General features: G+C 48.1%; 1 protein-coding gene across 2 annotated transcripts in view; it reads right to left on the bottom strand.

Annotated features, from left to right (window-relative positions):
* Positions 1–11837, bottom strand: part of IL6R (interleukin 6 receptor) — a 60674-nt gene extending 48837 nt beyond the window's left edge. For both annotated transcript variants that reach the window (XM_064282646.1, XM_023554017.2), the window contains exon 1: positions 11702–11837. In XM_064282646.1, the coding sequence (XP_064138716.1) occupies positions 11702–11786 (85 nt within the window). In that variant the 5' untranslated portion in view covers positions 11787–11837. The remainder of the gene's footprint in view (positions 1–11701) is intronic.
* Positions 11838–12692: the final 855 nt, after the last annotated feature.

The raw sequence follows: 12692 nt of genomic DNA, 5'->3' as shown, positions 1-12692 counted from the left end.
GAGGCATAGTAGGGAGTGGTTGTTGGAAGGGGACACAAGGGAGGCTTCCAGGGGCTGGTTATGTCCTGTGCATGGTGGTTGCGTGGGTATTTTCAGCTTGTGAAATTCATCATTTACACTGAGCACACTCTTCTGTGAGCATGTTATACTGCCAAGACACATTTTTATAAAGTCTCCAAAGTCCCCTCTTCCCACAGCTCCCCACAGGCTACCCAAGCTCAAGCCTAACTCCCTTCCCCCACATGCACGAGCCATGGCTGTGTACACACACATGCACACACACACACACGCACAAACACACACAGACTGGTCCAGCTCCCTTGTCGCTGTGAACAAAGCAGTTCAGAATGGAAGAGAAGCAGGTCCATCTACCCTTGGTGAAACTGCAAAGGGGACATCGGCCTTAGAAATACGCCGTCAGGCCTACCGCATTCTCAGCTAGGAAGATGTGGCATTATAAGTATGTCAATGCTTCCTAAATTAATCTCTAAATTTTACTTGATTCCCACACAAACCAGGCAAGCTGATTCTAAAGTTCAAATAGAAAAGTAAATCTAGAAAGTAAATAAATAAAATAAGCAAGAAAAATTCTGAAAAAGCAGAGAAACGAGAGGGGAATGAGCTCTATCGAACTTTAAAGCATATCATACCCATTGCCGTCGAGTCTATTCCGACTCATAGTGACCCTATAGGACAGAGTAGAGCCGCCCCGTAGAGTTTCCAAGGAGCACCTGGTGGATTCAAACCGCTGACCTTTTAATTAGCAACCGTAGCACTGAACCACTACTCCACCAGGGTTTCCTAAAGCTATAGTAATCAAAACAGTGCAGTACTAGCTCAGAATCAGACAGACAAAACTATGGAAGAGATTAGAAAGCCCCAAAATAGGTTAGTTAGAGTGCTCGTTATATATAGGCTCTGTTTCAAGCATGCTACGTGGATTAACTTAACTTGGTCCTTCCAACACTCTGTTTTTCAGAAGAGGAGGCCAAGGTTATATTGTTAATTAGAGGTGAGTCTGGAATCAAACCAGGTTTTCCAGCCTCAGAATTTATGACCTTAATTACTCACTGTGCTAGGAAGCAACGTATACCCAAGTACGTACAAGAATTTGGTAGATTTAAAAGGTGGACTTTAAAATCGGTGGGAGAAAATGGTGTAGACTGAATTTTGTCCCCCCCAAAAATATGGTGAAGTCCTAACCCCTCATATCTGTGAACTAAACTTATTTACAAATGGTGTCTTTGCAGATATAATCAAGTTAAAATGAGTATATACCATCTACTAAAAATAGCCCCTGAAGTCTTCTTTAACCAAACAGTTGTTTAGCTTAATTTGTAAAGAAAGAATGTCTGCCTTGAGTGCTGGGCTCTTTTAAGAACTATCTATAAGGGATTTTTTTATTAAGGGATCAGGAGCCCTGGTGTCGCAGTGGTTAAGCATTCAGCTGCTAACCAAAAGGTCAGCAGTTCAAATCTACCAGCTGCTCCTTGGAAACCCTATGGGGCAGTTCTACTCCGTCCTATAGGGTCGCTATGAGTCAGAATTGACTTGATGGCAACGAGTTTGGTTTTTTGGTTGTATGGGATCAAATCAATAATAGTAACTTGAAAGAATAGAGAACTTAAGGGGCAAGGAGTTTATGTTAATGAGGAACAACTCAGGAAAGGAGAGTGAGAATGGTTGCACAATTTGAAGAATGTAACCAATATCAACAGAATTGTACACGTGGAAATTGTTTAGCTGGTGTATGTTCTGCTACGCATGTTCCCAACAACGAGGACAAAAATAAATAATGACTTAAACACATTTTAAAAAACGAGGTCCTCCTGGATTAGGGTGGGCTATAATTCAATGACAGGTATCTTCAGAAAAGGGAAATCTGGACACAGACCCACAGAAAGGAGAACACCCTGTGAAGACATAGAGACACACACACAGAGGGAAAATGGCCACTTGAGGACAGAGGCAGGGATTGAAACGATACATCTACAAACCAAGGAGCACCAAGGTTGCTGGCAACCACCAAAAGCTAGAAGAAAAAGGCAACAGATTCTCCCTCAGAGCCTCCAGATGGATACAAACTTGATTTCGAACTTCTAGCCTCCAGAACTCTGAGAGAATAAATTTCTGTTGTTTTAAGCCCCCTGGTTTGTGGTACTTGTTATAGCAACTCTAGGAAACTAATTCAATAGATTATTCAATAAACTGTAAAGGGACAACAGGGTACAACTGGGAAAAAAGGTGGGGTCATACCTCATACCTTACTCTATGGTAAATTCCCAGTGGATCAAATATTCAAACATGAAAACAAACTCTTAAAAGTATCAGAAAGAGAGAGAGAGAATCTTTTAAAAATAATATTAAAAAAAACAGTTGCCATAAGTAGATTCTGCCTTGTGGTGACCCCACGTGTGTCCGAGTAGAACTGTGTTCTATAGCGTTTTCAATGGCTGATTTTTCCGAAGTAGATTGCCAGATCTTTCTACCAAAGTGTCTCTGGGTAGACCTGAACCTCCAACCTTCTAGATAGCAGGCGAGCACATTAACTGTTTGTAACACCCAGGGACTCAAAATAACATTCACATGAGAAATAGCTTATTATTAAGCATAAGACAAAACCTAAAAGCCATAAGAGACTGATAAATTCAACTACATTTTTTTTAAAAATCTTCGTGGCAAGACCCACCCCCTAAAAAAAGTCACAAGACAAATGACAAACTGGAGAAAAACATTCACAACTCATATCACAGTTAAAGGATTAAATTCCTTAATATCTTAAGAGCTCCTGTAAATATTACAAAAAAGGCTGACAACCCAATTAAAAAAACTGAGCAATGGATATCCACAGGCAGCTTAAAGAAATGGACTATACAAACGCCTCTTAAAAAAAGAAAAACCTGTACAACCTCACTCCGATAAATCCAAATTAATTCGCCGCAGATACTATCTGTATGTAGATACCAGTTTAACAACACACCGTTTTGGCAAGGGTGTCGGGTCAAAAGCATTCGCACATTGGTAATGGGAGTATGAATTGGTGCAACTTCTATGGAGGACGGAACCCTGGTGGCACAGTGGTTAAGAGCTCGGCTGCTAACCAAAAGGTCAGTTCAAATCCACCAGCCGCTCCTTGGAAACCCTATGGGGTTCTACTCTGTTCCATAGGGTCCCTAAGAGTTAGTATCGACTTGAAGAGTCCATGGCAAGGGGTTTTAGTTTTTGGTTTTCTTTGGAAACCCTGGTGCCATAGTGGTTAAGTACTACAGCTGCTAACCAAAGGGTCAGGAGTTCGAATCCGCCAGGTACTCCTTAGACGCTCCATGGGGCAGTTCTACACTGTCCTATAGGGTGCTATGAGTCCGAATCGACTCGATGGCACTGGGTTTGGTTTGGTTTTTTTATGGAGGGCGACTTGGCATTATCCTTCAAAATTGCAAATGCACATGACCTTCAACCCAATGATTTCCCTTTGAGAAATGGATCCTGCAGCTGTGAGGAATATGCAAATTTGTTCTCTGCAGCACTGTCTATAATAGCAAGACTGAAACAACTGATTGTCCATCCAAAGAAAAAAAAATATCCAAAGAGGACCTGGGTAAATAATCTTGATATATCCATATAGTGAAATACAAAAACCAAAAAGAAGTTTTTCTTAATATAGAGAAATGAATTCTTTGCTGTAGCTCATTTATTTGGTGCAGTGGTTAAGAGTTCAAGCCCAAGATGCAGACATAACCGAGTTCCAAGCCCAGCTCAGCGGCTTACTGGCTGTGTGACCGCGGGCTAGCTCTCCACCTCTCTAGACCTCACTTCTCCCCTCCATAAAATGAAAATAATAAGACCTACTTCAAAAGGTTGTGAGGATTACATTAAATGATTAACATAAAAACTCTAGTGTTGTTCTCGAAACTTTTATAATCTCTCAAAAAATGTGAGTGACTGTAATTATTATCCCCGCTGCATTAGCACCGCTTTCCCCCTTTCTGTGAGAAAGTCCTCATATTACAGCCTCCTCCCTCCATCAAAATAAAAAAAAAAAATAGGTTCTTAAAAATCAATAACATTTATTGAGCACCTACCTGTTTGTTACCACACCCATTGAACACCTACTTTTGTTAGTTACAGCCTAGAGGAGCATTATTATGCATAGGCTTAAAGTCCTTAAGTGACTTGCTCATACAATAGCCTCCATCAAAATAGGCTCTTAAAGTAACATTTATTGAGCACCAACTTTTTTTGTTTGTTATCACACCTATTGAGCACGTACTTTTGTCAGCTACAGCCTCAAGAAGTATTATTATTATGCCAAGGCTTGAAGTCCTCAACTGACTTGCCCAAGGTCATCCAGCTAGTTAAGAGGACAGCCAGGACACAGCCTGGCTTGCCTGACTCCAAAGCTCTTTTCTTTCTGCTCCAACAGCGGAGACAGAGCAAACTCCTAAGTGCCCGTCCTTAGAAAATATTTACCTGAGGGAAAGCGATATGAAGGGCTATGTGGAGTGGAGAGGCAGGGTCACAGTGCAATGGCTTAATTAAACATTCAGCGTGGCCTTTAGTATCCTTCAGTAGAAGAGAAGGCAGGTGACACTTCCCAGGGCAAAAGGAGGAGGGTAGGCTATCTCTGTCACACCGATAAATATGGTAATGGTGCCCCTCCAATGAGGATACCGTGAAGAGATAAGATGTCCTTGACACTTTGGGAAGGATGGGGTTGTTGAAAACACAAGAACAAGACAAGGGCAAGGCTCAAAGCCCCAATCTGTTACTTCCTTGCTGTGTTATTTAACTATTCTGAGCCTCAGTTTCCTCTCGCCTACTCAAGGAGCTTACTTCAGCGATTCTCACCTCTTTGTCATCAATTTTTCGTTCTCTACCAAGTAATTTCCATCAGCATGTAAACATGATATTTCACTCATCTTTTTAAAAACTCCCTTTTCTTCATCCCACTTCTCCAGCCACTGAACACCCCATTTCTTTACTTCCCTTTGCAGCTAAACATCTCAGAAGAGTTGACTCTACCTGCCGTTTCCAATTTCTTTCCTCCCATTCTCTCTTGAATTCACTCCTGTCAACCTTTGGCTCCCACCCCTTCACCAAAACTACAACGACCTGCCTGTTGCTAAACCCACGGTCAAGTCCCAGCCCTCCCCTTGCCTGATGTCTCAACAGCGTTGGACACCATTGGCTGCCCCCTTCCCTTTGATACACTGTCCTCACTTGGTTTTTAGGACACCAGCTCTCCTGGTTTTCCATCTACTCCACTGGCCTCACTTTCTCAGTCCCTCGCCGATGTCTCCTCTCCCCAGCCTCAAATGGTTGGCTGTCTGCCCCAGGGCTCAGCCCGTGGGCCTCTTTCCTATTGACATTCTCACCCTCCACGAGTTCAGTCACTCTCAAGCCTTGAAATACCATCTGCCTGCAAATAACTCAAATTTATATCTCAAGCTCTGTCCTCATTCCCAAACTCCAGACTCTGTATCCAAGCCCTTTTCAACATCTTCCCTTGGTTGTCTAATAGACATCTCAATTTCGGCATGTCCAAAACTGCTCTTTCTCTCCAACACAACTTGCTCGTCCAGCACCCGACCCCATCAAAAGCCAAAAATCCAAACCCGTAGCCTTTGAGTTGATTCCAACTCATTGCAACCTGATAGGACAGAGTAGAACTGCCTTATAGGGTTTCCAAGGCTGTTATCTTTATGGAAGCAGACTGCCACATCTTTCTCGCCTGGAGCAACTAGTGGGTTCAAACCATCAACCTTTCAGTTAGCAGGTGACCGTTTATCCACTGAGCCACCAGGGCTCCTATCGATGCAATAAACCGGAAACCAAACACCAAACACATTGCAGTTCAGTCGATTCTGACTCATAGTGACCCTGTAGGACAGAGTAGAACTGCTCCATAGGGTTTCCGAGGAGCAGCTTGGTGGTTTCTTACTGCCGACCTTTTGGTTAGCAGGGGAACGCTTAATCACTGCACCATCAAGGCTCCTATCTATGCAAGAGGTCTACTAATTCTCCCTCTCACATTAACTGTTGTGAAGAGTAAATAACATCACAGATGGAAAAGGCCCAGCAGATTTGGTGACTGGGAATGTTACTCAATAAATAGTAACAATTATTGTTATGGAAACCCTGGTGGTGTAGTGGCTAAGAGCTATCGCTGCTAACCAAAAGGTCGGCAGTTCAAACCTAACAGGTGGTCTTTGGAAACTCTATGGGGCAGTTTTTCTCTGTCCTATAAGGTCACTATGAGTCAGAATCCACTCAATGGCAATGGGTTTGGTTTGTTTTTTTTTTAATTGTTATATCATATAGATGAAGTCCCTGGGTGGTGCAAATGATTAACGCACTCAGCTGCTAATGGAAAGGTTGGACGTTCAAGTCCACCCAGAGGTGCTTCCAAAGAAACGCGTGGTGAATCTAGTTCCCAAAATATCAGCCATTGAAAACCCTATGAAGCACAGTTCTATTCCGACACACACGGGGTCTCCATGAGTCAGAACTGATTAAACAGGAACTGGTACTGGTTTTTATTATATAGAGAGGGAGGAAGACCAAAGGATGCTTTTCGAGAAAGGAAGTTGGGAGGTGGAGTGGGAACTGACTGAGAGAGAGATGCTGGGAGTAGTCTGGATACGGGGCCTCAGGGGCACATTCCTAAAGGCAGGGCCACAGGGCAGAACTGGCAAGGGGTGGATGGGAGGAGGGGGAGGCTGTGGGTTCAGTTAAAAGCCAAGTCTGAAGCCAGGGCCATGGTGTGGAGGGGAGCCCCTGGCTCTGCTGGAGACTTCTGATCTCTTCAGATCTCAAACTGAGAGGAGAGAGTAAACAACATAGATTAACTACCAAAAAGAAACTCCCTCAGGGCCTTCCCTAGACAGAGAGTCTGATGGTGAAAAGCCTTTCTCTGCCAAGATATCTTCCCCTTGCCACTCCAGCCCTCAAGTGTCTCTCTTCTATAGACTCCTAACTCGCTTGTAATTAATGACGTGACATTTAGCACTTCCCCGTTCAGCTGGCATCCAAGGGGTCTGAATGGCAGAAGCCATGTCTCCCCAAAGACGCTCAAGCTTCTCCAGGGCAGGGGAGCTCCCCTGTGTCCCCATAAAGCCATCTGCTCCAGAACATAACAGGTCCTCAGGTAAAGGTTGTTAAAGAGGAAGCAAAAATTTACCTGGCAAGATAAAGGGAATTCCGAAATATTTATATATTCCCTTCAGGCCTTCATTCAAATACCATCTTCCACACTCCTCCCCATAACACACACACAATTCCTGATTCTCTTCCCTGCTTAATTTTCTCCTTACACTAGTCACTATCACACTATATATTTAACTTATGTCTTGTTCATCTGTCTCCTCCACTAGAATAAAGCTTAAATAAGCCAGGGATTTTTGTCTGTTTTGCTCCCTCAGTATCTCCAGCCGTTAGAACAGTGCCTGGCACACAGTCAGTGCTCAAAAATTATTTTCCATATGAATGAATGCTTAGTCTGGCTTATTGAAGCACTTGCTCCATGCTAGGCACTTCTCTGGGAAACCCTGGTGGTGTAGTGGTTAAGTGCTACAGCTGCTAACCAAATGGTCTGCAGTTCGAATCTGCCAGGCACCCCTTGGAAACTCTATGCGGCAGTTCTACTCTGCCCTGTAGGGTCGCTATGAGTCTGGATTGACTCGATGGCCCTGGGTTTGGGTTTTTTTGGGTAGGCACTTTTCTAAACACTCTGTATAAAACCTTACTTAGCTCATTTAATCATTGCTCATTTTAAGCCACCCTGCAAGGTTGTAAAATTATTCGTAATTTCTAGGTGAGGGCACTGAGTCTCAGACAGGTGAAATCACTTGTCCAAGATCATATATCATTTTTTTACATGGTTCCAAAGCCTTAACTATTACCGTATAAAATTAGCTGTGCTTAGGTAGAAGAGAGAAGTAAGCCGGGAGACAGACAAGGGAAGGGGCAGCAGAAAATCTCAGGAAGCAACTGTTTCACACTCTAGACCACCATTGTCCAATAGAACTTTCTGCAATGATGGAAACGTTTTATAACTGCGCTGTCCACTACAGCAGCTATTAGCCACATGGGGCTATGGAGTATTTGAAATGTGGCTAGTGCAACTAAGGAGCTGAATCTTTAATTTGATTTCATTTTAATTCAAATAGTCACATGTGGCTAGTGGCTACCTTGTTAGACCGTACAGCTCTAGGTCTCTAAGATGAATCTGGAAAAGCACAGATTGGGGCCCTGGGAATGCCCTAGATGGCTTGCTGGTGGCATGCAGGCTAGGAGGTAAGGGGGAAGGGGGAGAAGAGGGAAGGAGCGCATAGTTACTGCAGTGAACGCCTTTGTTCCCCGTAATCCTTACAAACAGCCTATGAGGTATTTGTTTACCCAGTTTACATGGAGAGAGGCAAGGGTCAGAGCTGAGGTAATATGCTCAGGATCAGTGGATCTCACTGCCTCCGTTATCTTGCTCTCAATCAGAGGTGCTTCCTCCCTCCACCCGCTGCTCCCCCCACAATCTGTCCTCATAGTACCAAGCGGGTCAGAGATACTCAGTTTTCTCTGCCCCTCTCAGAAGAATTTACACTGGACCATTTTCAGACTCTCTGTAGGGTGGAGTCTGGGTTGCTGCTCCCACAAAGGCCTCACAGGGCTTTGCACGGACCCAATATGTGCGGCAATGAATAAACAAGGGCCAGAGCCAAAGGCAGGGAGAGATTTCTGGCAGCCAGGAGCTGATGGGGGAGGGCTCTCAGTTCCTCAATCACACCGCTCTGCAGGTCCTCTTCAAACCAGTCCGTGCAGAAGAACCACAAGGGGCGGCTGGCTAAAAGAGACGTTTCCTGGGCCTCAACCCCAGTTATTCCTAGTCAGTAAATCTGGGGTGGGGGCTGAGAATTGGATTTTTAACATGTTCTCCTATCCCCAATTCACAAATCAACTCTGTTGCAACTAGACCCAGAACTACCCTGTTGGAAAATACTGATTTAGGGTGGGGCTAGGAACGCAGGTGGGCATTAGGGGCAGGAAGAAGTTACCCTAAAGGGAAATTCAGAAGTCGAGACAGGACTTGGAGAGACTTATAGGTGTTTGTGCTTGTTTTTTGTATCTTCTTTCACTGCAGAGGGGGAGGGAACTTGAGTCACACATGCCCTGGCCTTCCACGCCCAGCACCTAGAATGTTTGAGCTGGAAGAGGCCTAACTTCCCAGCTAGTGCTAGAAGGCCAGTGTGCCCAAGGAGCCCTGGCACCCTGCTAGGGTGGGAAGTGCTGTGCTGATTCCGAGGAAAACCTGCCTCCCAGTTAACAGCCCCTGAGAACCAACGGATTTCCCCTCTAAGGCAACTCCAGCCTCTACTACCCCTCAGCCCCTTACTTCTCCAAAGTTAGACATCTCACAGTCATTTGCTCCATGCTTCCTGTACAATTTCTTTATTTTTACTCTAGAGTTTGTGGGCTGAGTCTGTGTGGGTGTGGGTATTTTCTACTTCTCTGCATTTTCCTTCTGAGCTGGGAGGGCTTTCACTTCCTCCCCAAATTCTCAGTTCTGCCTTTCACAGGCTGTCCAGGCCAGGTCTCCCCTGAGCACAAGGGAAACGGAGAACTGACTACAACTGACTGCCTGCCAGTGTCCTGCAAAAGAAGTGGCTGCTCTGTAACCTCCCAAGGGGCAGGTGCCCTGGGGTATGGGGTGATTAGCAACAGAGGCAGACAGGTGAGCCCTGCTCACTCCTGAGGCCAACTGAAGGCTCAGCTTTGCCTTGCATCCTCTGACACCACAGGTGTGGTATGCAAGTCTTATCCACTTCCCCTCTCTAAACCCCTCCTGCCCCAGAGCTCAGCCAGAAAGGGTAACTCACAGCTTGCCCCCAAGTACTCCCAGCTCTGCCTGCTGGCCTGGTTCCACATACAGGAGCCTTGGAGATCTAGCAGACTGGAGCACAGGGCCACAGGAGGGGCAGGCCTCCACCACCTCGGCCTGACGACCTTCATGCCAACCTCTCTGAACCTCAGTCTCCTCTTTTGAGCAAAACTGTATTTGGATCAGAGTCCTTGGTGGCGCAAATGGTTAAGTGCTCGACTATTAACTGAAACGATGGCAGTTCAAACCTACTCAGAGACACCTTGGAAGAAAGTCCTGTCAATCTGCATCTGAAAGGTCACAGTCTCGAGAACCCCATGGAACGGTTCTACTCTGGACACGGGGTCACCATGAGTCGAAATCGACTCAAGGGCAACTAACAACAACATGCTTGGATCAGGCAGAGGATTATAGAAAACCTGAGTAAAGCCCAGGAGGCCTCAGTTGACAGTGGCTGTTACTGACAGGAGTAACGAATGTGTGCTGAACAAAGGCGTCCTTTTACTTTCCTCTTCTGAGCGCGAGGACCACAACCATCCAGAAAGCAAAGAGAGCAGCAGGCACTCAGCCTCTAGCTCTAGAACGCTACCTGCAAGTGGAAGGAGATCAAGCTGAGGGCAGGAGCGCAGTGTGGTCTAGCAGTGAAAGCCAGAGTCCACGGTCACCCCAGCCATCTGTTCCCAGAAGCCTGCCTGCTGCCCCCTGGGTTTTCCGCTGTCTTCTAGTTGAAGCTCTCAGGCTCTAAAATAAACCCAAGGGGAAGCCGTTGTCTCGTTCATCCAGAGAAGAGACTAGACACGCAGCTGGGCACGCAGCCAGAGTACAAAGAATGGCCTGGCTGCTAGGCACAGATTATAGTTAGCAGAGCAACAAGTGCCCACTGGCCTCTCCCTCACCCTTCCTTCCTTCTCTGGAAGGAGACTCCAGCGAGTACCAGCCCCAAGAGGTCCCAGTCACTAGCTAGCCTCCCCACTCAGATGAAATTCCCAGGGCTGGGGCACCAGGCTTGTGAGAGCTGCTGCCTGCTGACCTGAGTGCCAGTGCTTTCAGCCAGAGGGGTCAGTGACTCCCATTAACCCATTGCCATCAGGTGGATTTCGGCTTATAATAGAACAGAGTAGAACTGCCCCCATTGGGTTTCCAAGGCTGTAATCTTTAGGGAAGCAGATTGCCACACCTTTCTCCCGTGGAGCAGCTAGTGGGTTCAAACCGCCGACCTTTCGGTTAGCAGCCGAGCGGTTTAACCACTACGCCACCGGTGACTCAGCGCCCATGATGTCAGTCCCTTCACAGTCAGGGCACTGTCATCCGCACAGACACACAGGAGGCTGAGGGGAGCCAGGCGGGGTGGCCTCAAAAGCTGAGGAGCAGAGAGGCGCTGGGACCAGGACGCCCCAAGCGGGAGCATTACCCCGCTAGAGCTTGCTGTCCTGGGAATCTCGCCTTAGAGTAACGCGGTGGGGAGGCGCGCTGGGAAGGAGACTCAAGAGTACTTAGGATCACTTCATCAGTCAGGTTTCAGAGAACACACCAAGTCCTGTACGCAGACTTCAGAGAACTCCCCCGGCGCAGGGCAGTCCGGGAGAGAAGGCGCCGCGCTAAAGGTGCAGGACGCCCGCTGCAGGGGGCGCACCAACGACCGCCAGCGACGCACCAGCTGGGTCAGCCCTGAGCCCACATCTTGTGTCCGCGGTGACCCAAGCCAGCCACGGAAAGGGGAGCCGTTCTCCCTCCTTTCCTCTCTCCAGCTGCCTCCGGTCGGCGGCGGTCGCGGCAGTTTCCCCCACCCGCCAGCTGCCCCAGCCCTCCAGGTGTGCGCGAAGCCCTTACCCAGCGCGGGGCAGGCCCCTGGGGTCAGTGCCGCCCCCGGTGTGGACAGCAGGGCGGCCAGCAGCGCGCAGCGGACAGCCAGCATGCTTCCTCCTCGGCTAACGCCCCGTGCTCCCCGGGAGAGGCGGGCGGGCTGACGGGCGGGCCGGGACCCGGCGGCCGGGGCGGGGCGGTGGGTGGGCGGGCGGACTCCGGCCGGGAGGGCAGTCTGCGTCCCCAGGGGGCCCGCGCTCCGCACGCACTGCGAGTCCCCCTGCCCCGCGCCGCGCTCGGCTCGGCTCCCTCTGGCCCGACTTTGTGTCAGTAAGACTTCTCACTTGCACATGACTAAGAGCAGCAGACAGTACTGGGAACGCAGGAAAACATTTGAGGAACTCGCGCTGGTGTGTCTCTCGGTCATCCCAGGGTACAGTTACGAAAGCCCGAGCGGATGGCGCAACAGCCCCGCGCACCGGCGGACGGGAGGAGGTGGCTTCCTGTTTCAGCGCCGCACCTGAACCCAGAGGGCAGGAGACCTCGTGCCCGGCGGGGATGAGCCCTACCAGGGTCCCTCCTCCAAGTTCTGTTGCTGAGGCGCAGGGGGGACTTCACAACCACGGGCACGGTTTTGATTTTTGGTTTCGTGAACAAGATTACAGCTGCGAAAGGTGCACCTGGAGCTCTCCCCCCACCCCCTCAGCAGATGTCCCTCTGTCCTTATAGTAAAGCAGTGGTTGGCAGCCTGGACTATCCATTGGAATCACCTGGGGAGCCCTAAAGACCACCGGTGTCTGGGTCCCAGCTCCAGAGATTCTGATGTAATCGGTCTGGGGTGAGACCTGGCCTTTGGAAGGCACTACCTGAAAGGTACCTTCTCTCCCTGTGCCGGCCTGTTGCCCGCAGGCTGCAGCAGAGCCAAGGAAATGGTTTGGGCTTCGGGATCAGGCAGGCAGATGGACTTGGGTTCCCATCCACACCTGCCACCTACTGTGTCTGTGACTGCTGTTCAGAA

Source organism: Loxodonta africana, chromosome 3 (genome assembly GCF_030014295.1).
Source record: "Loxodonta africana isolate mLoxAfr1 chromosome 3, mLoxAfr1.hap2, whole genome shotgun sequence".
In the NCBI taxonomy this organism is placed as follows: domain Eukaryota; kingdom Metazoa; phylum Chordata; class Mammalia; order Proboscidea; family Elephantidae; genus Loxodonta; species Loxodonta africana.
The sequence above is the reverse complement of the archived record's forward strand: the minus strand, read 5'-3'. Positions and strand labels throughout refer to the sequence as shown.